This window comes from Eleutherodactylus coqui, chromosome 8, assembly GCF_035609145.1.
Source record: "Eleutherodactylus coqui strain aEleCoq1 chromosome 8, aEleCoq1.hap1, whole genome shotgun sequence".
In the NCBI taxonomy this organism is placed as follows: Eukaryota; Metazoa; Chordata; class Amphibia; order Anura; family Eleutherodactylidae; genus Eleutherodactylus; species Eleutherodactylus coqui.
Window position 1 is genome coordinate 100,168,493 of NC_089844.1, and position 27,135 is coordinate 100,195,627.

Here is a 27,135-nt window from a genome sequence, read left to right on the forward strand (position 1 = left end):
TTCGCACTGGAAATTCCAGGTGTATATCCGTTATGTATGTACAAAAAGGTGATGGGATTGTAGGCATTGCTCCACCCAGGGACAAACAAAGCCAGTATTACTACTAGAGGCGGAACGTCAAAGTGAAATATTTATTAAATATAAAACATGAGAAATGACTTCTACAATAAATACAAGTGACGATGGCTTTACATAACCCACTTATTCCAGTTGACTTCGGCAGGGAAGATGCCCCCCAGCCTCAGAGTGCAGTCCATGCTCGGTTCATAAAACACCGTTAAATCTTCGGAGATTTTGCTGCTTTTGAACATTTCTGGGATTCTGGGTTTCGAGAAGAGAGAAGCTTTGGTACGTTTTTCAATGTAGTATTTTTTAATGCAGCCCATTTGTTCAAGTACCTAAAGAAATAGAATGGGAAACACAATAAATACATCTTGCAGAAAACAGTCTGCACCCAGTATACCACCAATCACAGGTCTGGTAGCCAAACATTGCAAAAGTTATTAACCCCTTCCCGCTCCAGGACGTACCGTTACGTCCCGGGAGCCTGGTACTTCCCGCAAAAGGACGTACCGGTACGTCCTGGAGATAGCACGGGATCACATAAGATCCCGCGCTATCCCGCAGCGGGAGCCGGCTGTCAGTCACAGCCGGCGTCCCGCTCCAACAGCGGGGGGACATCGGAGATGCGCCCGCCGCTGTTAACCCCTTCGACGCCGCGATCTAAGTAGATCGCGGCAGGGAAAGAGTTCACAGAGGGATCGCGATCCCTGTGTGTCTCCAGCCAGAACTCGCGATGTTATCGCGAGAGCCCGGCCTGTCACCATGGCAACAGGACGCCAGACACTGGCGTCCTGTATTGCCTGTGTCTATAATCGCTGTACAAGCGATAAGGCATGGCAGAGCAGTAGCTCTGCCATGCCTTATGACAGCGATCACAGGCACAGTGATGTAAGTCCCTCAGAGGGACTCAAATAGTATAAAAAAAAGAAAAGTGTAAAAAAAAAGAAAAATATAAAAAAAAATGTAAAAAAACCCCTTCTTTATGCTTTTTCTAATATTAGCATAAAAAAAGGGGAAAAAAACCCCAAAAACTAAAACCCCACATATTGGATATTGACGCGTCCGTAACGACGTGTACAAAAAGTTGAACACGCTTTTTATTTTGTATGACAAAAAGCGTAAAAAAAACCGCTAAAAAACAGAGGCAAAATGCTAATTATTAGCATTTTGCCTCACAAAAAATGCAATAAAAGTGATCAAAAAAGCCGTACATTTCCCAAAATGGTACCAATAAAAACTACAGCTCATCTCGGAAAAAATAAGCCCTTATAAAGCGCCGTACATAGAAAAATAAAAAAGTTACAGGACTTTGAATGCAGCTATAGAGAAAAAAAAAAGATATTTCCAAAAAAAAAGGGGGTTTTATTGCAAAAAAGTGTAAAAACCTAAAAAAATAACAATTTTGGTATCGTTGTTACCGTACCGACCCGCAGAAAAAATTTAGTGTCATTTATGCTGCATGATTAACGCTGTAAAAAAAAAAAAAAAAAAATCTATGGCAGAATTGATGTGTTTTCTCTCCCTGTTATCATTAAAAAAAAAAATTTTTTACGATATTGTCTATATACCCAAAAGTGGCACCGATAAAAACTACAGATCGCCATGCAAAAAACAAGCCCTTATACGGCCGCGTCCACGGAAAAATAAAAAAGTTATGGCTTTTGAAAAATGGAGATGGAAAAATACCAAAAAAATCGCTTGGTCCTCAACGCCAAAATAGGCCGTGTCATTAAGGGGTTAAAGGGGTTTCGCCAAGATTTAAAATTGCCTCCCAGCCACTCTGTCCTTCCTGGTTGCTGCTGACCAGGACATGTGACTGCTGCAGCCAATCACTGACCTGCTATAACTACTGATTGGCTGCTGCAGTCATGTGTCCTGGTTGGCAGCAACCAATTTTAAGTCTTGGGAAAACCCCTCTAAAGCAGATGTCATATTCTCAGGAACTTCATAGCCTCAGGCTTCCTCCATATATGCTTTTTGTGGCAGTTTTTTTGGAAGAGGAAATACACCATGATTTTTTTTTTAAATAGATTTTTGTCATGTATTTGAAGAAGAAAAGAAATAGCACTGACATCAAAAATACACCAAAAGGGAAGATAAAGAAATGAAAAAGTTTGTGTAACCCTTAGTGTCACTAAGGGACCTTTTACATCAGTGTTCCCCAACTCCAGTCCTCAGGGACCGCCAACAGGTCATGTTTTCAGGATCTCCTCAGTGTTGCACAGGTGATGTAATTATTGTCAGTGCCTGAGCCATTGCCATGGGTGTTCTTACCATAGGAGATCCTGAAAACATGACCTGTTGGTGGTCCCTGAGGACTGGGTTGGGGACCCCTGTTTTACATGACCTGTCAAGTGCAGATGCCAGACACGTTGTTCCAGCGATAATTGGTCCGGTGCTTTCACACAGGAACGATCATCGCTAGTGAATGGAGGCAGGCCTAGGATTGTTCTAGCCCGCCTGCCTCCATTTACAAGGAGGCAGGCAGTAGACTACTGCAGGCTTAGATAGGCCGATCTGTTCAGTTTTTTGCATGCAGAAACTGGAAAATGAATGACAATATAGAAATTCTTGTTTGGCGTTCATTCGGTGCATGCATTTACACTGAATGATAATCTGCCATATTTTTTTATCATGTTTGAGTCTATGTGTTTTGTTTTTTTCTTCTCTTTTGAAAGGGGCAGCTGGAAAATGTTGCATTTAACCATTACTCTCTAGTGTGTTTTATATTTTATGACAAAGGCTTTTGGAAAGACCATGCCCTGAAGCACTAAGGCAGCATGCTTGATAGTGTCTTCACCATAGCCTTCTCTGCAAGACTTTCCTTCTTGCTCGGTCCCCCTACAGATCATGAAAATCCCATTCCCCCATATGAGTGGAGCAGCCACTGAGCCTCTGTTCATCTCTAGGGACTGCAGAGTACTGCAGCTCAGAGAATCCCCATATTCTACATAGTCCTCTTCCTACCTGCAGTAACTCCAATATAACGACCGGCTGCAGGACATCATTGTAATGCTGTATTATGTCGTGCTGGGTAATGCCTGGCCTGGTCATTACTTGGTACAAAACAGCTTCCAGCATTCCTTTACACACCGGTTTATTTATGCTGCCGTCCACAATCCTCCATGGCCTTCCAAGGAAGCAACAATTCAAATCCCTAGTGGAAAGAAAAACAAGTCTCTGGTCTAAAATCCTAAATAAATCCTTCCCCCATGTTACTGAATGTCGCACTAGGGGGCAGGATACATTTATTTATGCATTCAGGAAGTGGGCTAATAATGTAAATACACGTCATGTAGTCACAGAGAGTGTATAGAGCGGGCGCTGGAGTGCAGTCTGCTGCTCCATACCTGGTGGGGGTCAGTTGTTTTCACCAGCTGATGGCTGCCCACATCAGCTGCGATCGCAGCCATTATCTATTTAGATGCTGTGGTCAAAGCTGGCTGTCGTATGAGCATCTAACTAGAATAGAGGAGCAGTTTGATGCAATTGCAGACTTGGGATGGCAGCACGGAGCACAGTGAAGGCTTCAATGGCTGCCATACACTGATGCCTATTAAAAGGCCTTTAATAGGCAGCGTTTAAAAAGTACCATGTACTGCAATACAGAAGTAATGCATTATATAGTACAAATAATCACAAATTCTCTAGTAGGACTAAAAAAAAGTTTGATACATTTCTTAAAATTTAAATATGATAAAAATAGAAAAAGATTACCCTTTTCAATTTTTTCCCGTGAAATAAATCTAAACAAGAAAGAAAACCCCACAACATAAATGGTATCACACTATATATCTCACGTGCGGAACAGCATTTAAAAATAAATAGTGCCAGAATAACATTTTTGTTCACCCCATCTCCCAAAAAATGTGAATAAAAAGTGACCAGAAAGTTGTTTTTGGAGTACATATACAATCTACAGCTCGCCCCACAAAATACTAAACCCCTTACTGTCCAATTGACTATTGGTCTCACAACATTCAAAAAGCTTTTTTTTTTTTTCAAATAGTCTAACAAAAAACTTTATCAATTTGATATTGCTGTAATTGTACTGACCTGCACAATAAAGTGCTTGTCATTTTTACTGCACACCCCCTAAAAATAAGTGTGCAAATGCTTTTTTTTTCCATTTCACCCCATTTAAATATTTTTTTAAAGTTTTTCAGTACATTATAGGGGATAGTAAATAGTCTCTTGCCTCGCAAAAAAAACAAGCCCTCATACAGATAGACTAGTGGAGATGGAAAAAAAATTCTGGTCTTGAAAGGGTTCAAATAAATTGTGGGTGAATTATGCCATGTTGTTTATTATGCACGTTTAAAAGTGTCCAATAAAGATCATTACTGGACTATGTCATTCTAGATGGTGCTGCAGTACCGAACTGACCGAATCGGCGTCATAATGCATCGTACAAGGATTCCACCTGTAAATATATCACTTACCTCTCATGCACACCCCGAGAGTCTCCTGAAGGAAGAAAAAAATATATATCTCAAAACTGCTGATTTATAGTATGCACAAGATATATAAGGGCCATACACTACCTCCATGGTTTACAGTTATACATTACACCACAGGCGTACCGCTAGGGGTCGTGATCGCTACCCATCAGCTGGAGGAGCCCCCTCACCACAGACCACAGAAGACTTGCAAGCGCAAAGATCATGGCAGGCAGGAAGACCTTACTAATCAATTAACAATTCCCTAAATCAGACTGAAGTAGTTGCTCCACTGATCAGTCAGAGCTTCTACCACTGATTGGTCAGTAAAACCTGGCTGAGAGGCTGTGGTTACAGCTGAAAGTCCCAGCTAGCAACACTCTCCACAGCCTCCTCCCTCCTCCTCCTGCACTCACACAGCAGCTCCACTGTCAGACCTGACTAGGAGGAGGCTGCGGGGGTCAGACAGAAGGGCTAGAGGATGCCACATTCTGCTGTGCTCCCTCCCTCCAAGCTGCACTGAGAACATATTAGGTCCAGGAAGCAGCATCTGCAGGAATGGTATGTGTGTTGTGTCTGTATACTGGATATGTGAAAGTGTCTAATAAGCGATAATAGTGTCTAAACGCGTGGCCATCGTGCGCTGTTCATTCATCGCTGATTTCTAGTAAGCTAGAAAATCACTGACTTATCAGCGGCGCATGCTGATTTTCTCAGCTGGTATCTCGCTGGCAGTTCAAAGCACTGAGAACAATGCAGCTGTTTGCATATGCAAACCAGCTGTTTTGTTCTCGGAGCTATAATGGAGGTAGCCCGCTCCGCCTGCATAACTCTTAAGTAGCCAATTAGCTACTTAGTTATGCAAAGATGATCGCTCAAAACGGTTACTCAAACTAGTGTTTGAGCGAATATCTTTCAGTGTAAATGGGCCTTTAGTATGTCCATATCTGAATTGCAATCCAATGGACTCATTAAGCACACTTGTACTCCATTATACCCAAGGCATTATGTGTATCATTAGAACTCGATGTTCTTACCTGAATTCATTTTTGGAGTTGAGCTCTCATTTTCAGTAAATCTTGGCCCTACAGGAACCACAGTCCTTTCTGCATCATTTGAGTTCTCAGAGTCCACGAGCTCTAAAAGTGCTTTCTTTCTTGGCGGCTCCTGAATACTTCTATCACTCTCAGCCTGGTCCTCACTGGTGTGCTGGGCCGGCTCCGAGCAATCCCTGACTTTACTTATAAGTACTTTGTCCTGTTCTTTCATATTGTATGAATGCAGAACCCAGGGATCAGCATGACTTGTTGCTACCAGTCTGACACAGGCTCCCCCAACTTGTAGCACTTGTCTGCATGTTAGAAGATCCTAGGAGAACACACCATTTGTAAAATCATGTTTACCCGCAGCATATACTGGAAATTAGTTTTATCTTCTTTTCTAATAAATATTTACAACAACTTGCCTATCAAATTTTGAAAAGTTAGATAACTTCTACAATATAAAAGGTTTCTGCAATCACCAGGTAACAACCAACATTTACCCCCCCCTCCAGCTCTCAAAGTCTTCTGCATGACAGATCTGCCGAGTTAGCCAGTTATATCTCGCTCTCATAGATTAGAGCTCCACCTCTATGCTATTCATGACCTATCATGGTTGGTGAAGATCCGCTGCTCACTATCCTGGCTGCTCAGCTGTACTCTGGCGGCTGTCCATGTGTATGAAGCAGAGAGCTCCGTACACGCTGTAGCGGCCCAGGTTGATCATGCAGGCACAGTTTCCATCAAATTCAATGGGTAAGCAACCTGCATTAGTAATCCTGGCTGCTACAGCGTGTACAGAGAAAAGCGCTTCCTGCTTCATATACATGGGCAGCCAGAGTACACCTGATTGGCGGGGGTTCGCCGTTCCGGATCTAAGCAAATCAGCTACTGGTGACCTATCCTGATGATCGGTAATCAATAGTGTTGATGTGTTCTTATCTTGGAGACCCTTCCCTAAGTAAGTGATTTTTGTCTTTGCATTTATAATGTGTGCACAAGTAGCGAAGACCCTTCCAACAGTTTTTTTGCTCCAGGGATATTCCTGGGGCGTTTGGTTCTTCCATTTCCTGGATCACTATTATTATTATAGTATCTGGTGTCTCCCTTTGGGGTTTTGCTGCTCTCCACTCTGCAGTGGATTTTCCCATCCGATATCTTTGTTCTATGCACCAATACAGAATTCTTGCCAGGAGTCTGTATTTATTAGTTTGACCAATGCGCTCTCCTTTCTTTCTTTTAGAACATTTTATACATACATTATAACATATTCACATATACAAATACACACGGCTATACTTTCCTCACCTGCATGTACTGCTGTAAAGATTTTGTCCTTCCATTTTCTACATCTTCATATTTAAGAAATCTTTCTCCAAGATCTGATACTTTCATGCCCGAATACGAACCGGCGTCAATAGCAGAAAAGACTTCCAGCACCGATGCCACATCTTCCGGGGTATAACCACAGCGCTTTGTACACTGATTTATGAACGTGCTGATGTTCTGATCTTTGGTGCTTACGAGCTCAGTGAAAAGATGAGGAAGAGGGAGCATGTCCGCAATAAAATCATCAAAGGAACCTAGAAAGAACATAGCAGCAGTTTATCAGTATATATATCTGCTCCAGTACGATTTATATTACTGTCTAGGGCCTCATGTCCATGGCATGTGTGGATTCTGCATGAGGAATCCCGCACTGAATCCGTCCGTGCCCACGGCCGGTGGCCCTGTGTGTGTCTTCTTTCTTCTGTACTGCGCGTGTGTGAACTGGCCGGCGCACATGTGCAGTACAGATTTATTTTAACAGTCTTCTCTTCTTCCGGGGAATTGCGACCAATCCAGGATTGCAGGATCCTGGCCCAATACACACTGAAAAGCAACTTTATTAGAGACACCCATCTAAGTAGCACGTTTGATCCCTTTTGGCCTTCAGAACCGCGGGTCAGACTGCTTCCATTGACTTCAATGGAATCTGCCCGCGTGGGAACTGCAGTAAAATGGAGCATGCTGCGTTTTTCCATAGCGTGCCATGGAGGGTTACTGCTGTGGAATCTGGAGGTATATGAAAATTAGACCTGTGACCCCGAAGTGTAGAACAAAATCAAGTCAGCACGTTTTCGTTTGGTTAGTTTCAGTGTGAAACCATATTAGAATGGGAAAATCTCGTGATCTCAGCAACTTCCAATGTCATCTGTGCTAAAGTAGCCGGGGCTAGGATTGAAAAGATCTGGCAACTTTGTAGGGTTTTCTTGTGGAATGAGGTCTGTCCTTATCTCAGATCAGCTATAACAGACAACCAGTTTCAGCGCCTTTATCGTCTAAGAGGGACAGAAAAGCAAGACTCTGGTGGTCCTAAAAGTACAAAATTAGATCAATGAGCAATGGAAAACACCACATTGTCAGATGATTCCAGATTTCCGTTGCACAGTGTTGATGGGAGAGTTAGAATTTGGCACAAGCAGCATGAGTTGATGACCCCTTCCTGTCAGCTGTTCAGAACACGTCAGGACCTCCATCTAATTTGTAGTCATTACAAGACGCTTCCTGTCCACAGGGGCTGATATTTCCACAGAATGATTTCACCCCCTAGTGGAATCTCTGCCACGACGAGTTGCTGTGGTTCTGAAGGCCAATGGAGATCCAATGTGCTACTAGATGGGTGTCTCTAATAAAGTTGCTTTTCAGTGTGTACTGGGTCAGAATCCTGCAATCCAGGTATTGCTGAAGTTCTCACACAGCAATTAGATGGTGCCAAGTGGCAGATTACAGTTTTTGATGAGAGTGGATGATGGAGTCTTACTATAATCACCTAAGTAGTTAATATTAGGAGTGTGTCACTTCAGTTACCTTATACAATTTAATCCCAGAACTGCTCAGGAGGGATCACATACATTTTATGAACTGATCACTTTATCTCTATTTGCAGTCTGTAATTTAGCAGGGATTATCTAAATCAGATCTAATGGCCTGATGTGTAATGCAGAAACACAACTACTTTTGCATGCGTTGACTTACCACAAGATTTTAACCTCCCACTTTGAGGTGTATTCCTTAGTTTCAGCCGGACTTGACAAGAGTTGACAACCACACTATCATTTGGGTTCAGATTCCTTGAGCTGACTATTCCCGGGGCGCAGTATCCTCTCATCAGCAGATAGTTAGTATGAGACGCCTGACGCGCCTTCACTTCCATCTTCCGTTTGTTTCCCAAACTGTCGTCCTCTTCATCATCAAAATCTTCATCATCCAGTCCATCTTTTCCAAGGCTGCGGCAAAACAAGAATATAAGAGGGAAAGAATGCCATAAAACTCACTTGAATGTGTTGAAATGCTTAATACAATATGTGGTATTTCTTTAATCCGGAATCTGATCATACAGAAACTTTGATAATTTGGCCTTTGTTTCCACCACAGAACTGTATGATGATCTGGAGGTTTAGACCACAATTAATGTGATGATCCAAAACTAACCAGACTTAAAAATGTTTTCTTTTACATGATGTGGCTGGGCGGGTACATTTACCTGGTGAAGAGATGCACTATGGGAAGAAGACAAGCCGGCAGATTCCGTGTGATGCTCTCAGGCAACGTTCCGCAGGGAAACTTTTGGTCCTGTGTTCATGTGGATGTTACTTTGACATGTACCACCTACCTAATCATTGTACAGCCAAGTAGACCCCTTTTGTATCCCTAAACGGCAGTGGCCTCTTACAGCATACAATGTGCCGTTACACTGCAATAAATTGCTCAGGAATGGTTTGAGGAACATACTTGGCCTTGAGATTCTCAGATTTTAATCCGAGCATGTATGTGTGGGATGTGCTGGAAAAGTCCAAAACATGGAGGCCCCAATTCACAACTCTTAAAGGATCTGCTGGTAACATCTTGGTATCAGATACCATAGGACATCTTCAGACGTCTTGTCAAGTCCGTGCATCCTAGAGTCAGAGCTTTTTTTGGTGGCATGAAGGCAACCTCCATAATATTAGTCAGCTAGCTTTAAAGTTATGGCAAATTGTGTATGTTTTATTAGGTATCTATAGATGGCATTTAGCATTGGGATCTCAACCCTTAGGATGCTATTACAGAGGTGTTAGCTGCTTGCACTTGCGTTTTCCCGACAACTGCAGGATAGCACAGATGCCGCCCGTCAATTACTATTAAGCTGTAACAGTACTAATTGCCAGATGGCACATGTGCTCACAAGCGCCACCTGGCAATTGTTGGGAAAACGTGAGAGCTAAAAGCAAGTTACCGCTTATGTAATAGTACACTAAAATACATTTATATCCTTTTATGATCATCATATAATCCAGAACATTTGATAATGTTCAAGCAGGTTCTTCTATTGCTGGACTAAAGGAAATATACTAGAGACAACCAAAACGATAGGTGCGTTTACTTTCATGTTTCTTAAAGAAGCCGTACCAGGACAAGGGGTTACTTGCTGATCGGTGTGGGTCTCACCACTATAACCCTGAGAACAGGGATGCTCCTCTCACCCGCAGTGACGTCACAGTGAATGGAGGGCCGAGCATGTATGGTCTGCACTCCATTCATTTCAATAGGGATGACGGAAATACCCAAGTGTTTGCCGCTCGGCTTTCTCCGCAGTCTCATTGAAAATTAATGGCGTGGCAGCGCACTTGCATGGCCAGTGCTCCATTTATTTTCCCCATCATAGCTGGGGATATATTATGCCCACAGTGAGGATGACAGAGAACATGGGACCCTCACTCTCGGGATCAGTGGTGGTCTCAGAGATGAGACCCCCATTGATCAGCAAGTCATTCCCTATCCTTTGGTTAGGGTATAATTTATAATCCTGGCTCAACTCCGTTAATATACACTTTAAAAAATATGAGTTACCTTTTCATGACTTCATTCTCAACCAAAGTGCTGTCCACCACTACAATCTGGTCAGGGATTTTCACATTGACAGATATAAATCCCAGAAACAAGAGGGAGAGCATGGTTACACATTGGCCGCCTGGTCCATCCAAAGGAAATACCAGCAGGTCTGCTGCGGATTCGTTGGTTTGGTCACCAAAAGAGAACACGTCTTCTTGATCTGCGTTTCCGTAAGACTTCAACTTTTCCAAAAACTGAAAGGATTCTGTACAAATTGTAGATGGAAAGCGCCAAGTAAAAAGCCTGTAAGGAAAAAAAAAACGGCTCCAATGAGTCATAAAACATTCACTGACTGCAGTGAGCTGGCAGGAGAATACTGGACATCCTACCTGTAGTAACCCTGGGATAACTGGAAGGACATGGGCACAAAAGGTAAAGCGCGGTTTTTCTTTGGACCTAAAGTATGATTTCCGCGACGACGATTTACCAATCTTCTCCTTTGAAATTCTAGAAAAGCCTTTCCTAGAACGTCATCACGGTACTGTCTGTACATGCGAAAGGTCTATGAATAGATAAAATTAACCATAAAATGAAATGGTCCCATGTAATGTATCTCAGCATAGCAATACCGAAATAGAAAATATTACCAACTTCCAAAAGGAAAGTAGACTTTAAAGGGGTTGTACCAGAATTACAAGTTAGCACATACCAACAGAAATTTATGTTTGATGGCCGTCTCACTACTGAGACCCCCACCGTTCTCGAGAACGGGATCCTGTATCTCTGTCCTCCTAACTGCGGACTTACTGCACTCCCAAAGTGAGGAGGAGGAGAATGAATGGAGCAGCAGTCAGCTCCATTACTTTTTAATAGGACTGTGGAGATAGCTGAGCGCCAAGCACTAGGGCAATTCAGTCAACCCCACTGAAATGAATGGAGTGCCAACCCTGCATGCTTTGCCAGTGGGCCATGTATTCTGACATCACTGTAGGGAGAGAAGGGATCCTGCAATGACAGGCAGAGGTGGATATGGGACCCCAGTTCTCAAGATTGGAAGGAGTCTCAGGAGTGAGACACTCACCGATCAGCAAGTTGTTCCCTATTCTGTGGATAGGGGGTTAACTTATAATTCTGGTACAACCCCTTTCAAGCGGATTTCTGACTTGTACAAAAACAGCCAACAACTGGCCCAACATGTACAAATACACTCCCATATACAGTACTTAACGGTCCAGTTCCACCCCCTGTGAGGTCCCGAAATGAATGGTTGTAACATTCATGTGATATAGCTGCAGTGGGGTCTAAAGCAGAACTGAACAAGTATAGAGAAAAGGTGTTATGTAATCTCTTCAAATGTCCAGATTCCACCCCCTTCATTTTATGGGTACCAGCTCTTTAATCTCATTTAGAGGTTGGTTAGGTACATTTTTGTAATTGAGAACAGAAGATAAAGACTTACTTGAAGAGATCGGCAGGACTTCATTTGCATATCAGAAAGCGCCAGCGTGCTTAAAATGAGGTTCTGTAACACCAACACCTGGATGTCATCCACACTTTGTAGACAAGAAAAAAAAAGTAACTTAGAAAAGACATCAAATACTAAAAAGCGGGAAGAAACAACACACAGGGAAATGAAAAAACAAGGCAAAGATTTACTGAAGTGTGCTTGTGGCTTTTGCCTTTCCATGCTATAGGACTAGTGGCAACGCCTGGTGCCACTAGTCCAAGTACAGTCTTCCATTGATGGCCGACTGTTCCTGGCGGCACCAATAGTGGGCCAGCTCAGTTTTAGAGGCACTGATGAACAGACAACCTGGTTTTAGGAGCCACTGATACTTTTTATATATTTTTCAGTATGGGAGTGGTGACTGCTCATCCAGGATACATACCTGTTGATGATTTCTAATTCCTTCGCCTGGTTTGATTCATCACCAACGGCCAAAACACGAAACCTGAGAAATAAACATGGATACAGTAAAACTACACAAATTGTCAGGAATGTATTTAGGACAAGTCAATATGTAGAGGAAATCTGTAGTTCTGGCACAGCAATATCCACAGGCGTTACTTGGGATTTGCTGAAACTTTAGCTATAGATGTCCCTCCTATACTTTGAAGGGTGAATTATTCAGTAATAAATCCACATTTTTGCAACACATTGAGCATGCTGTGGATTTGATAGCAAGCAGCGTACTTGTTTTTCCCCTCTACATGTGGATGGTATTTTCAAATGTCTATTCACATATTTTGCTGTGAATGTGATGCAAACTCTGTACGGCAAATGCGCCAAATCTAAACTCAGGCTTAGCTTCTGAATATAAAGGCAGAAAGCTTGAAAGAGAAATGTACACAGCTCTCATACAATATCTAAGCTTCATTTACGCACATTGAATTAAAGGGGTTGTCCCGCGCAAGCAAGCGGTGTTAAGCACTTCTGTATGGCCATATTAATGCACTTTGTAATATACATCGTGCATTAAATATGAGCCATACAGAAGTTATTCACTTACCTGCTCCGTTGTTGGCGTCCCCGTCTCCATGGCGCCGACCGAAGCCGCCTTCTCCCTCGATTAGATGCGCTTGCGCAGTCTTCTCTTCTGTTCTATTGAATGGGGCCGCTCCGGCGTGATTGCGCTGCACAGGTCTTCTGCGGATGCGCGAGCACGCAGGAGCGGCCCCATTCAACAGAACAGAAGAGAAGACTGCGCAAGCGCGTCTAATCGAGGTAGAAGAAGGCTTTGGTCGGCGCCATGGAGACGGGGACGCCAACACCGGAGGGGGTAAGTGTATAACTTCTGTATGGCTCATATTTAATGCACGATGTATATTACAAAGTGCATTAATATGGCCATACAGAAGTGCTTAACACCGCTTGCTATCGCGGGACAACCCCTTTAAACTTTTATTTCGCGGCATTTTGCTTAATCATCTTCGGAATGATCACTGTTTGGGTTGCTCAGGATTCTATGAGACCAGTGATCGCTGCTGCTCACTACAATACTACTGCCCCTTCAGAACCTCAGTATGGGTAGTAAATGCATTTGTTAAAAGGATCACTCCAGTTATATGCAGTGGCAGCAGGGCACACTGCTAGTAGATTGGGCAGGTATTGTTACCAAGGAACAGAAGCATCTACTGCAAACCTCCTATTGATTATTGCATATTAGTTTAATAGCTGTAACATGTCACCACCACAGTCACATGTCCATGTTGAGAGGAACCAGGAAGTACAGATATCGGCAGGGGACGAGTCAGGGGTGAAGTACAGATATCGGCAGGGGACGAGTCAGGGGTGAAGTACAGATATCGGCAGGGGACGAGTCAGGGGTGAAGTACAGATATCGGCAGGGGACGAGTCAGGGGTGAAGTACAGATATCGGCAGGGGACGAGTTAGGGGTGAAGTACAGATATCGGCAGGGGAAAAGTCATGACTGAAATACAGATATGGGCAGGAGACGGGGGAAGAGTCATGACTGAAATACAGATATCGGCAGGAGACGGGAAGAGTCATGACTGAAATACAGATATCGGCAGGAGACGGGAAGAGTCATGACTGAAATACAGATATCGGCAGGAGACAGGGGAAGAGTCATGACTGAAATACAGATATCGGCAGGAGACAGGGGAAGAGTCATGACTGAAATACAGATATCGGCAGGAGACAGGGGAAGAGTCATGACTGAAATACAGATATCGGCAGGAGACAGGGGAAGAGTCATGACTGAAATACAGATATCGGCAGGGGACAGGGGAAGAGTCATGACTGAAGTACAGATATTGGGGGACGAGTTAGGGGTGAAGTACAGATATTGGCAGGGGACGAGTTAGGGGTGAAGTACAGATATTGGCAGGGGACGAGTTAGGGGTGAAGTACAGATATTGGCAGGGGACAAGTACAGATGTCGGAGGGGGACACGGGAAGAGTCAGGAGTGAAGTACAGATATCGGAGTGGGATGTAGGAAGCATTAAGCCTGAAGTTACAGCATCAATAAGGCAAGTATTACTTTCATTATTTTACAGCATTCCGAGTGATTTGTAGAAATTTTAGGTGTCCAAACAACCATTTTAACAGCACTTATGTAAAGTCACATAGGACTATAAAATGTGTTTATTAATACAACTCAGAATATTGTGTTTGCATGTGTTTACATTGCCTAGGCGCTATAAAGCACAATGCAGTGGTAGTGTGTTCATTACCATCGGAGAGATTAGGACACTCAGATGAAAAGGATTCCTATCTCCAAAGAGAAGACTTAGTCTAGAAAGGACAATGTGGGGCAGTGTACTACAGGAATAGGGGACCGTGAGAGAATACAAATACATTACACAATACAGTTACACCATTGAGGAGAGTGGAACATGCCTGTAGTCTGTTGATTAACGGGACTCACAAACGATACAATCTGCACTTCATGCACATTGCTACCTGTTAAACAGCTCCTCGACAGTATCTGGAATGTCATACACGGGGTCATCCAGAGCTGAGCTGAACTTCAACCTCAGTCTGTCCACAAATTCTTTAAACTCAGTAGCACAAACCTTTGTGGAAGAAAGACAACCAGAATTAATAATGGAGATCATCACTTTTGTAATACGAACCGAATGCCAGCTTGCATCACGTGCCAACTGCTTGCAGAATTACTCATATTTATACTGAATATTGTTTACTTCAATGTAAACCACTGGAGCTTTGTGCCTTAGTAAAGGATACTGATCTTCCCATTCAAATCACTTACAGCTGACTTACACTATGCAGGGTTACTAGAAAAGAAATGGACACTTTCTTGTCCGTGTCATTGGGGGACAGAGCAAGACCTTGGCTATAGCTCCTGCCACTTGGAGGTGACACTAAGCAAAAAAAAAAGTTATTTAGATGGAATAATAATAGTTCCCTTAAAAAGCGAGCCAAAGACTAAACAACTAATGAGAAACGTGCGCTTGTCGTTCATTTTCAGCCGTAATAAAAATCATCGTTGGCTCATTGGCTTCTCGTTACATTTAAATACTGATCATTCAATGTTTCACAATGTGCACAGGTCGTTCACAATTCCCAATGATCGTTGGCCTGTGATGACATCACTAGCTTGTTCACTCAGGCAAACAAGAATCCTGAGGTTCTCATTAGGTGTAAAAGGAGCATTAGTCCCTACTACTAGCTATACCCCCCTGCAGGTACTGAGCTAAATCAGTTTTAGCTTAGTGTCCATAGGAGGCAGACCTTCCTGCTGTGTTACTTTTCCTTTTTTCTCTTTCCTGGTGGCAATAAGGGATGATCCAACCTTCCCGATTGTCCCCAAGTGGTGAGGGTGAACAGTGGCGCATCAGACACACTCTTATTCCCCTCCTCCAAGAAGACAAAATGGAACAGAACAGCACTCACCTGCTCTGTATCCCGCCAGCCATGGGGTCACCAACCTATTCTGCCTGCTACTCTACATCCAGCAATCTCTCACTACTAAGTAAGTGACAGTCACTGAGGAGGTGACCCTGCTGATGCATGGGGGAGCTAAAGTGAGGATGAAGACGAGTATGTGTGTTAGGTAAATATGGCACAGCTTTTCTCCAGGGTCTTCCCTCCCCCCACACCTTACCCAGGTCTGCCTCGCTTATATTTGGGGTATCTCCCTATCTCCCTGTTCTAGGTGGTCTGGCCCTTCTCTCCTAACCTTTCTGGGGTAACTTGGGTCCGCTAGACTCTGCAAAATATATTGACTGTGGGTTCGTTACAGCACATCTACTGCCTTTGTAACTAGGGTCAAGGTTTTGGACATACTGTTTTTAGAACATATCCAGGATGATTTTGTCTTTAGTGCTCGATAGGAACTCGCCACTCGTCTTCCCGTTACGAGCGCTAGTTTCTTCCGGAAGGGGCACACTCATTACGGTAGATATTCTCTTCCCCGAGAACCAACTTATGAAAAAAACAAACAAACAAACAAACAAACAAACAAAAAAATCTAAAATCCTTCACGCGGCATACAAGCCTTGGATGTCCAGGATCGGACTATCGGACTACCAATACCTTATTCCCCTCTTCTGGGTACCACCCCGCATAAATGGAACAACAGAACAGAGATTTTGAGCATCCAGAGCCTCGTTCTTCTCCAGCACTGTTTGCTCTCCAATGGGACTAATGTCCCACTAAGAGGATTCTGATCGTTCCCTTCTGTCGTTTTGGTACTGACTAAAGATGAGCGAACGTACTCGGATAAGCACTACTCGCTCGAGTAATGTGCTTTATCCGAGTATCGCTGTACTCGTCTTGAAAGATTCGGGGAGCGCCGCGGAGCGGGGAGCTGCAGGGGAGAGCCGGGAGGAACGGAGGGGAGATCTTTCTCTCCCTCTCTCCCGCCCGCTCCCCCTGCTCCCCGCCGCAACTCACCTGTCAGCAGCGGCGCTCCCCGAATCTTTCAAGACGAGCACAGCGATACTCGGATAAAGCACATTACTCGGACGAGTAGTGCTTATCCGAGTACGTTCGCTCATCTCTAGTACTGACCCCATAATCGCTGGGATTGTCATTTAGGTTCCTGCCAGTATCCTTCTGTCCTTCAGGCACAAGACCTACTTAGTTCGCTCTTTGCAGCATTGGCCTACCCATCCAACCAGGCAAACCCAAAATAATAATAAAAAAACCCAAAACACACATTGCTTCGGCCGCATCAGCGGCATCCAGCATGCCGTGGCGAAGTGCCATGTGACTGCTCTCCTGCCTTTCTACATCCAATAGTAGACAGACAGAGAGTCACCTTCAACACAGCACCCCAGACCTTCTATGAACTGGAGCAGGCAGCTGGAGGGCTGGCATTAACTCTCAAGTACAGAGCACTCCAGAACAACTACATTATAGGGCTCAAAGGTGATGGAATGAGGTTCCCGGGTGCCCCAATCCTACGCTATGTCCCTGTTAAGGTTGGCAACGCACACAGTGTGACTTTTCAGCTAGCTGTGTGTCAGAGCAATTTGAAGAACGCACACATAGCTGGCTGAAAAGAGTAATGTTTTGTGCACATGCCAACTTTGCAGGGACATTGCAGAAACGGGGCACCCGGTAAGTATTAAACACAGCTCCCCATTCCATCACGTTTGAGCCCCATGATGTCATTCATGGATTCCCTTAAAATGTTTTTCTTTTTTTTAGTACGTCAAGTTTGGATGACTAAGGCCGCCTGCACACGGGCGGAAATCCCGCGGGATTTCCGCCACTGAAAGTCTGCATAGGAGTGCATTACAATACGCACTCCTATGCAGACGGCCGCTGTTTGGCCACACGAAATCTCGCACGGCAAACAAACCGCGGCATGTCCTATTTCTGTGCGGGGCTCTGCGAGCCTCGCACAGATACATCACTCACCTGGCCGCCGGCTCCGGTCTGCGCATGCGCCGGCTGCCCAGCAGCCGGCACACAAAAGATCCGGAGCTGCGGGGCGCGGGTAAGTACGCGCTCGTCCCTGCAGGCGCTGGGGTCGGGTCCCACGGCGAGAATCCTCGCCGCCGAATCCGACCCGCCTGTCTGCAGGCGGCCTAAGTTAGAAATGTTCCATGTGGGAGCATTTTCACGAACACAACCAACTCGTTCTTTTGCTGCATGTGTCTCCCAGAACTTTTCCCTTTGCATAAACAACCAGAATTATAAAATTCTTTGAGCCATGGGCCTCGCGTGATGCTGGTGTCACAAAAATTCATCCCAACTCTATGCTACTAGGCATATTGCAGGTCTACCTGTTTAATGGTTTTATACAACTCTGACCGTGTCCATTTCTGCTTTAGGAACCCAGTATAAAGATTGAGCCTCCTAGTGGAGAACAGGAGTATCAGTATTCTGAAAAGTTAATTGTGTAGGGAAGAATCTAAATGACCAACTATGCAAAGTGTTGACTGTTCGTGACTTTTAGAGAAGTCCAAAAAAGAAAAACATCCGGGTGACAACCCTGCTGGAACCCCCAAACCACAGCGTAATGATGAAATACATAGAATATTTTAAAGTAGAATTCTTTATGATAAGAAATTACACTCAATCTATAAACAGTCCAGTCATGTGTACAGCACAGACGTCATACCTTAGGATCTTCATAATCGTCTTTCCTGTTAATAAATTCTTCACATATTCCATGATCCTGGTACACTTCTGCCAAGCAGACTCTACAACAAACGTACATGACATAAATTGCAATGCCACCGACCACGTGATATATACACCGGTAAACGCCACCGACCACGTGATATATACACCGGTAAACGCCACCGACCACGTGACATATACCAGTAAATGCCACTGACCATGTGATATATACCAGTAAATGCCACTGACCATGCGATATATACACAAGGAGGAAAAAATTTTTTGAGGACCCCAAGGCAATAGAAATTGGCTTCTGCTCCATGAAGATTGCTTTTCCTTTTTCTGGATAAACACTGCAGAAGAACTGATTCAACTAGATGGGTAGATGTATTTTATTGACTTCTGTTACCATCTATGTAACCAATATGCTGCACTGACTATATTACCATGTAACAAACAACGGCCCACGTGCACTGAGGCTGCTGCCATTTTACCCAGTGCAAAAATGAGTTTACATGGGACAAATATCGTTCACAAAGTCACTGGAGATAATGGCCACTGCGATTACGTTAATGTTTGCGTGCTTTTTCACAGTGATTGTTGCTGATGTTCGCAGTCGCTGAAGCGCACACCTCCCTGCAAAGTTTATTGGCTAGTTGTTCAAAGACAAAAGATTTCCAGCAGACGATAATTAATCAACCAGCGTGTATTTTTAGGTGAAACTAAAGGCTTTTTTTACACTAGACGATTATCGTTAGTAGTTGTTCAAAACCCAGTACTTCCCCGGGAGTATGAACCGCAGTCATCCCGTGTAAATGCATGCAGAGACTGAACAACTGAGCCAGAGCCGCTCAGTCATTCGGGCTTCAGCATGCTTGAAAAACAAACGACAAGCCGTTCAGTGTAAACAGCCGCCGTTCAGTACTGAACGACTGCTGCTTAATGTGAATGGAGGCGGGTGGGGTAAGAAACGCTCCCCGGCTGCCACACCTCCCTGCTGGCTGTGCTGTGAGCTATCCAGTGATACTTGCTCCTGTGTAACAGCAAAGAGAGTTTACACAGGGACGCACTGTAGGGCATCACTTGCCCAACACTCGTCCAATGTAAATGGGCCTTTAGTGACTTTTGAATGTATTCTTACTCGTCAACCTGTTGGCGGTTGTGTTTACACTAAATAACTAATCACTTATGTTCGCTACATTGAGCGATTATTGTTCCCTACAAAGCCACCCCAACTTAAAACTAGTCTAATTTATTGACCCAGTCTAAGACAACAAAAATCTATCCCCTCCCCCATCCTTACAGGCTAATAACAAATGGTCGGCAGAATAGGTTCTTTTGATATTCCCCAATTTAATCATCTTGTGGTTTAGATACTTATAGATTTTTTTTTCTAAAGTGAGAACATCACTTTCATAGATACACCGTATAAAAACGAGGGTTGTTTGCTTTGGGTGACCTCTTCCTACAGGCTCTGGATCCCACACCTATTAGCCAGATAGGATAAGCTGAAATAGCAGCTCGTCCATGCATTACACTTACAGTTCACTCATTTCAATGAGAGCCATGTGATGCAGTATATCTCTACAGGGTAAATGTAGACTTGCATTCATTTTCCCCAATGATAACTGCTTATTTGCATGTTGTTGATATACTAAACACAAAGTTAGAGTTGTTCGAACAGATATGTACACCACTAAAACTAAGATTTTTGTACTTATTGTAAAATCTCTTTCTGGTCCTGTACATTGGGGGAGGGACAGCAAGAACTTGGGTATAGCTTCTGTCACTAGGAGGTGACACTAAGTAGAAAAGTGTTAACTCCTCCTACTAGCACCAAGCTACTCAGTTTTAGCTTAGTGTCTGGAGGAGGCAGACCTCTTCAAGTCAAGGTCTTCAGGACTACATGGATGTGGGCACACAGGGCAGACAGGTCTCTCCCTGTTCCCGAGGAGGGCAGATGGCAAGTGTCTGTCCTCCTCCAAGAAAAAAAAGGAGGCTTGCTAGTGGCCCGTCAGCCATAGGGTTCCCCATCATAGAGCACTGCCCCTATTCGTAGGTTGGCGAGCAGATAGGGTTCACTGCTGGATATGAGGGAGCATCTTCCAGCATCATCACACATGGCAGAGTAGGTAAGTAAATAGGAGAGTATTTCTCCCCTATACAATCCACATGGTAGGCACAGTGGCACAGGAGGGGGCTCTTGTTACAGAGGCAGGGCAGCAAGGGGAGCGATACTCACCTATTTACTTACCTACTCTGCCAGGTGTCCTGATGCTGGGAGACACTCCGTTATTACCAGCAGTGAACCCCATCTGCTCACCGACCTACGAAGAGGGGGAGTACTCCAGGATGGGGAACCCTATGGCTGGCAAATCAAGCAGAGTTGATGTGCCTCCTTTCTTCTTGGAGGACAGACACTTGCCGTCTGCCCTCCTCGTGGGGAACAGGGAGAGACCTGCCCGACCTGTGTGCCCATATCCATGTAGTTCTGAAAACCATGATTGAAAAGAAGTGCCTCCTGCAGACACTAAGCTAAAACCAAGTAGCTGATGCTTGCAGGAGGGGTATAGCTAGGAGGAGGAGTTAACGCTTTTATGCTTAGTGTCGCCTCCTAGTGGCAGAAGCTATACTTAAGGTCTTGCTGTGTGCCCCAATGATACAGACGCAAAATATTAACAGGTGGCCAATCGTCAGTTTACCAGGCTAGAGGTCTGGAGAGAGGTATTGAGAAGTTAGGTCATAACTCACTTGTAGTTTAGATAAGTCTGTGGATTTTTGATTATGTATCGTGCTCTTCTTCCAATGGAGTGTGAAGTTTTGTCTAGTGACTCGTCAATGTTGGCATGCATGATATCTCTCACAACTTGCCAGGGAACAAAAGGTCTTTTCACCTGAGCAACAAAAAAAATATATACCTTAAAATGACATTTCTCTTTCTTTACCTGTGAAGTTAGACTTGCATCCTTCTGTTACCTTTCTGTTTAGGATGTTACTGGCTATTCGACAGAGCATTAGTAATCCGTCCTCTTGTGAAGTCCAGGCTACTCGCAGGCGGGTCATCCTCTGTAGCGCACTCTGATCAGCCTCATCATGGTATCGGTTTCTCTTGATTTTCTCTTCGTTTGTTTCCTCTGATAAATTGCATGTACACAACATACTGTAGTGATCATAGATGTGACTTTTGGTACAATGCCGCAACACAATATAAATCATTTGGAAACCTGAAGCTGCGGCACCAGAAAGGTATAGTAACTAGAGATGAGCGAACCTACTTGCTTCGAGTAATTACTCGATCAAGCACCGCGATTTTCGAGTACTTTCGTACTCGGGTGAAAAGATTTGGGGGCGTCGGGGGGAGGCGTGACGGAGCGGGGGGGGGGGGGGGGTAGCAGCGGGGAACAGGGGGGAGCCCTCTCTCCCTCTCCCCCCCACTCACCCACGGCGCCCCCCGAATCTTTTCACCCGAGTACGGAAGTACTCGAAAATCGCGGCGCTCGGGCGAAAAAGGGGCATGGCCGAGTAGGTTCGCTCATCTCTAATAGTAACGTGTTCTCAGCACACACCGTGTAAGTGCTTGCTCCAGGGCATTATTTACATACAGTAGAGGTCCTTCGATCTCGGTCATTGGGCAATATCCAGTGGATGGTTTTTGTTTTAATAGGCTTTACTAATATAGTGTACTATAATTCTACAGTTACAGAAGGAACCCTATGGATCAGTGAGGGGCGCACACAACTTTTAGCCCTTTTACTGCTCAAGTGCTTTTTATTTTTTTCTATAAATTAGCATTGAGAAGGTTATACAGGACCATCCCTTTAACCATACTTACTACTAGTTATTGTCTTTGCTTTTGTCTTTTTCTCAGTTTCTTTTTTCTGTCTTTTTCGCTTCTGGCACTTCCCTCCTTGAACTCGCTTGTTACGGTTTGCTGTGGATTCCTTTACCATATGAACGCGCTCTCCACTGTCTGACATGGATACATTGCCAAATAAATTCTTTTTGTCACCTGAAATCCATAAGAAAGAACATTATGCAGAAAGTATACTTGTGTATCTTGCAACAGCTATGGAACACATATCTGTAATAAATACCAGAGGTGCCCAAGGTCTACATAAATGGGGGCTGCAAAGCTTGACTGTGAGGGGACGGGCCTGTAAGCCCCCAGAACTATATTATTTTGTTGCATAGCATCTAGTGTTCTCCTACATGGTCCCTGAAATAGCATAAATATCAGCTCTTCAAGCGTCGATGTAGCGGGACCAGACGACTGCATCGGGGGTTAGAGCCAGAAGTGTAATAGTTGACTTCACTCCTATTGAAATCAAGGCTAGCAACGCCTTTTATGACACTTCAGGTCCTGACCACCGATTTGAATGTCCAGCCCTGCTGGTCAGGGCTGAAAGTGTGATAGACAGCTTAGCTTCCACTGATTTCAATAAGAGGAAAGCCGTGTACTATATTTCCAGCTCTAATCCAAACGGTATCTGGCCCCATTGCACTGACAGCGGGCCGGAGGATCAGCAGATCGGAGGGGATCCCGAGTGGCGGATCTCTGCCGATCTGCCTTTAATGACTTATTCTTAGGATAGCAAAAAGTGAGAGAGTCTCTTTAACCTCTTAGTGACCACCCATACGTGCTTTCACGTCCTGTGCGTCGGGGCTTTAATCTACAGGGCCGTAAAAACACGCTGGCCCTGTAGACTAAAGCCCTGGGGTCTTTGCGTGTGACAGTTCCCTGCTATCGGCTGCCGGAGGTGTATTTTTTTTTTAATGGGGTCATTTGTGGGGGTATCCATCATTCTGACAACTATGAGCTTTTGCAATTTTGGCTTGGTGTAGGAAAACAAAGTGTTCCTCAAAATATTAACAACTAATGTTAAAATGGTACGTCTCCTAAATGGTTAAAAAAAAAGTTTATCAAATGTGCTTCCAGAATATAGTAAACAGATGGAAATATATATCTCTCATCCAAAATTTTTACAGTTCAGCAATTTTGACATTTTTAATAAATATACGCAAAATCTACCGGTTTACTTTTACCACCTAAATGAAGTACAATATGTGGCGAAAAAATGTTGAAAAAAATGTCAGAATCATTTGGATATGCAAAACTTTTATTTAGTGCTAAAACTGGACAGACCCTTTAAACAGGTTGTCCTGGAATGGCATAAAACAGATACCATCAGTGCAGCTTAGGTAAACCTCATCCTCAGATGGAAGACTTCCAATGCAGAGCAGAGAAGAAAGTGGCAGGGTCTTGGGCAGGGGAAGAACCTAACAGTATATTATTTAAAACCGCCCCCCAAACTTTCCCATTCAGGCTGCATATGGATTATCCTGTCTAAGGGCAGATATCCACCGGCTGCACCGACGTTACCCATTTTATACTATGAGCAACCTCTTTAAGCTAATAATGATACTGCAGTAATTTACCTCTTGAGCCTAGGGGTAGGGTATGTTTGTTTGAGAAGATCTGAAGTCTTATAGTAAGACCATCTGGTTTTGATGTATTCTATAGAGAGAAAAAAAATTCCAATATTCTCAAAACCGTGCATGTAATGTATGCAAACGTAATAAACAGTTCTGAAAACTAGTGCTGTAAGCAATCAAACCTACCGTCCTGCTGTTAATAATATAGCTGATCCAAATCCAATTTCGCTTTAGATGGCTGTAAAAACTGGAGTCAAGACCTCCAGCTCCTAATCCATCTCCAGGAATTGTTCCATCATCCACCACTTCCCGGCTGCCCCTGCAATGTAAATTATTTGCATTATAAAGCGATCAGACATCTGCCACACATTGTTGTCATCATACAGATGTATCTACATTGCACCTGAAGGACTGCATAACTGCGTCAGCAAGGCAGACAAATTCTATTTAACCACCAGTATATAAAAGATTTGTATTGCTGAATGTTTATACAGTTACATGCTCCGCCCCTGATCACCTGACGGTGACGTCAAGGGTCCTTCATCCCGAGTCAGTGAGTTACATGCTCCGCCCCTGATCACATAACAGTGACATCATCACAGGTCCTATTCCATAGCAACTGAGGCCGTGGGGGTTTGTAGGGAGATGCATAACTCACTCACTCAGGATGATCTCTGGATGAAGGACATGTTATGACGTCACAGTTATGTGATTAGGGGCGGAGCATGTAACTCACTCACTCCGATGATCAGGAGCGGAGCAAGAGTGAATGAGTTACATGCTCTGCTCCTGATCACATGACAGTGACATCAAAGGTCCTTCATCCCAAGTGAGTGAGTTACGTTAGCTGCCCTGATCACGACAGTGATGTCATCAAAGGTCCTGTAAGCACACAGCTGCTGTCCAGCTAGGTGTTAGTTAGTATTCCATAGCAACTGAAGCCGCAGGGGTTTGTAGGGGGTGGAATACTAACGAATACCTACGCAGCCGCGTGATTACAGGACCTGTCATGATGTCACCGTCGTGTGATCAGTCACCTGTGTGGAAGCAGTCTGGGGTCATAAGACCAGGAGGTGATCAGTGCGTGCAGGACTCTGCTGTGCTGCTTTTCAACCTCATTGTATGAAGAATGTATGTAGCAGAGCTGTATGTGTTGTACATGTAGCAGAGCTGTGTGTTTATGATGTGCATGAAGCAGAGCTGTGTGGGTATTACGCTACCAGAAACACTGACACTATATAATTTCCTAATAATTACTAGTACGATATCTATACAAGGACTCTTTTAAAGCAGAATATAAAAAGACATACGAGATGTTTTCCAGAGCATTATATTTCCTCTCCAGATTCTGCTTCTCCTCCTGCTCTGCCTCCATCTCCGGCCCCAACACTGTTTCATCTTGTGGATTTGCCTTCTTCCCACGAGGACAACGGACAACACCTAAAGCAAAGTAGAATTAAAAAACAAAAATAAAAATCACATTACAAACACGTATTTATGTTTCCAGATATCAATGACACTTACATCAGTGCTTACCTAAAGGTGTATTCAGACATACAAACTGCAAATCAAACCAAAAATTCTCCACATCTTGAAGACATTCAAAGCTATAGGAGCGCTTCTCAAAAGGATGACTTGCTTGTGCTATATTGTAGTGAGGGTCACAGGTCGTCGTATCAATAATGGTTGCATTTTTCTTTACATACACAAATACCTTAGGTAGAAGGAATAGAGAAAAACAACAATTTTATGGAAGAGCCGGGGGCGGGTGAGTACGCGCTCGTCCCTGCAGGCGCTCGGGTCGGGTCCCGCGGCGAGAATTCTCGCCGCCGGATCAGACCCGCTCGTCTGCAGGCGGCCTAAAGGAGGATTGATGCGTTTGAGCTGTGGTGCTGGCGAAAGCTGCTGCGTATGCCCTGGACGGCGAGAGCAACAAACAGAGAAGTTCTGAATCGTATAAGACCCAATATATCACTGCAGGACAAGATGACCAGACTCAGACTCACGAAGAGCAAGATGACCGGGCTCAGACTCACGTATTTTGGCCATGTAATGCAAGCAGAGTCGCTGGAAAAATCTATAATGCTTGGACAGATCAGTGGCAAAAGACGACCCGGCTGCCAAAGAACATGATGGCTGATACTGTCAGAGCTGATACTGGAATGGATATCGCACAACTAAAAAGAAGCAGAGCAAAACCAAAAAACATGGAGGGAGGGAGCCTTTAGGGTCATCAAGGGTCGTGAACGACTAAACGGCTAACAATAATAATTGTAAACAGGGTGTATCCCTACATTGTCAGCACTGATTGGCCAGTGACAGACTGTGTAGGCACACACTCCAATGACAAAGTGAATGATAACTCCCAATTGTCAATATGTTCATAGATTCCCAAAGGAACAATAGACACATTTCTAAAGAAAGATGCTCCAAAATTGTAACTTCACAGGGAACACAAGTAGGTAGGGGAAGTAGAAATTCTCTTTAACGAAAATCATATTTAGCTTTTTCTATAGTGTTTGCTGTTTTCACAACTTCTAATATCCAGGAGATTTAAATATGTAGATTGCAGTCACCATCCTGGGATGGGCTTTCTACTAGTAATAAGTATGTATGGCAATAACTCCACACTGATCCTTCTCTGCTGTTCAAAGAGAGATCTACAAGTAAATGGAAGAATTGAAGCGAAAGTCGGTCCTGGTTAAAATTTGATTTAAAAAAAAAAAAAAAAAAAAGGAGTTTGGAGTCTTCAGCGCTGAACCCAAAGACCAGGGCCGAAAAACTCAAAGCTCTTTTTTTAAAATCAAGTATTCAGTTCAATCTGGACCCTAGATAGGTGTTGATGGTACAAGATTTGGAAGCAGGAGGACTTGCAACTTGACACACCCATCGTTTGTATAACAGTTAACGAGCAGTGTGCGCTCTTTTCTGTCTCTCTACATAATCCCTGCTTATGTCTAAGCCGTAGGTCCTAAGCATCCTTTATGCCAGTTCTGTACTGACCAGGATTTCCTCTCCCACATTTCCCATGCTGCCTTGCATAGCCCTCTCCAACCAGCTGCCATGCATGATCTGAATGCCTTTCCATCTGTAGCATGAAGTAACAAGCAGTGTCCCCATGTCCCTGTTACTAGAGAGGCCTAATGGCAGCACTGGGTTGAAAAGCTGCTGGAAGGGAAACCCCTAATGGCCGTCCTTTCGAACCTGATTTTCAGTGGTAAGAGACTACATTAGAAGTAGTG

General features: G+C 44.1%; 1 protein-coding gene across 1 annotated transcript in view; it reads right to left on the minus strand.

The window, feature by feature from the left end:
• Window positions 1–117: 117 nt before the first annotated feature.
• The window catches only part of GTF3C1 (general transcription factor IIIC subunit 1), a 71,779-nt gene continuing 44,761 nt past the window's right edge, over window positions 118–27,135 (minus strand). Inside the window, exons 19-37 of the mRNA XM_066576137.1 lie at window positions 25,430–25,607; window positions 25,204–25,333; window positions 24,080–24,212; window positions 23,897–23,975; window positions 22,293–22,469; window positions 21,437–21,594; window positions 21,212–21,354; window positions 18,459–18,540; window positions 14,825–14,937; window positions 12,286–12,348; window positions 11,856–11,949; window positions 10,786–10,958; window positions 10,415–10,699; window positions 8,561–8,811; window positions 6,851–7,125; window positions 5,540–5,870; window positions 4,506–4,530; window positions 3,031–3,220; window positions 118–398 (exon numbers count right to left, since the gene is read on the minus strand). Of these exons, the coding sequence (XP_066432234.1) occupies window positions 189–398; window positions 3,031–3,220; window positions 4,506–4,530; window positions 5,540–5,870; window positions 6,851–7,125; window positions 8,561–8,811; window positions 10,415–10,699; window positions 10,786–10,958; window positions 11,856–11,949; window positions 12,286–12,348; window positions 14,825–14,937; window positions 18,459–18,540; window positions 21,212–21,354; window positions 21,437–21,594; window positions 22,293–22,469; window positions 23,897–23,975; window positions 24,080–24,212; window positions 25,204–25,333; window positions 25,430–25,607 (3,090 nt within the window). The 3' untranslated portion in view covers window positions 118–188. The remainder of the gene's footprint in view (window positions 399–3,030; window positions 3,221–4,505; window positions 4,531–5,539; window positions 5,871–6,850; window positions 7,126–8,560; window positions 8,812–10,414; window positions 10,700–10,785; window positions 10,959–11,855; window positions 11,950–12,285; window positions 12,349–14,824; window positions 14,938–18,458; window positions 18,541–21,211; window positions 21,355–21,436; window positions 21,595–22,292; window positions 22,470–23,896; window positions 23,976–24,079; window positions 24,213–25,203; window positions 25,334–25,429; window positions 25,608–27,135) is intronic.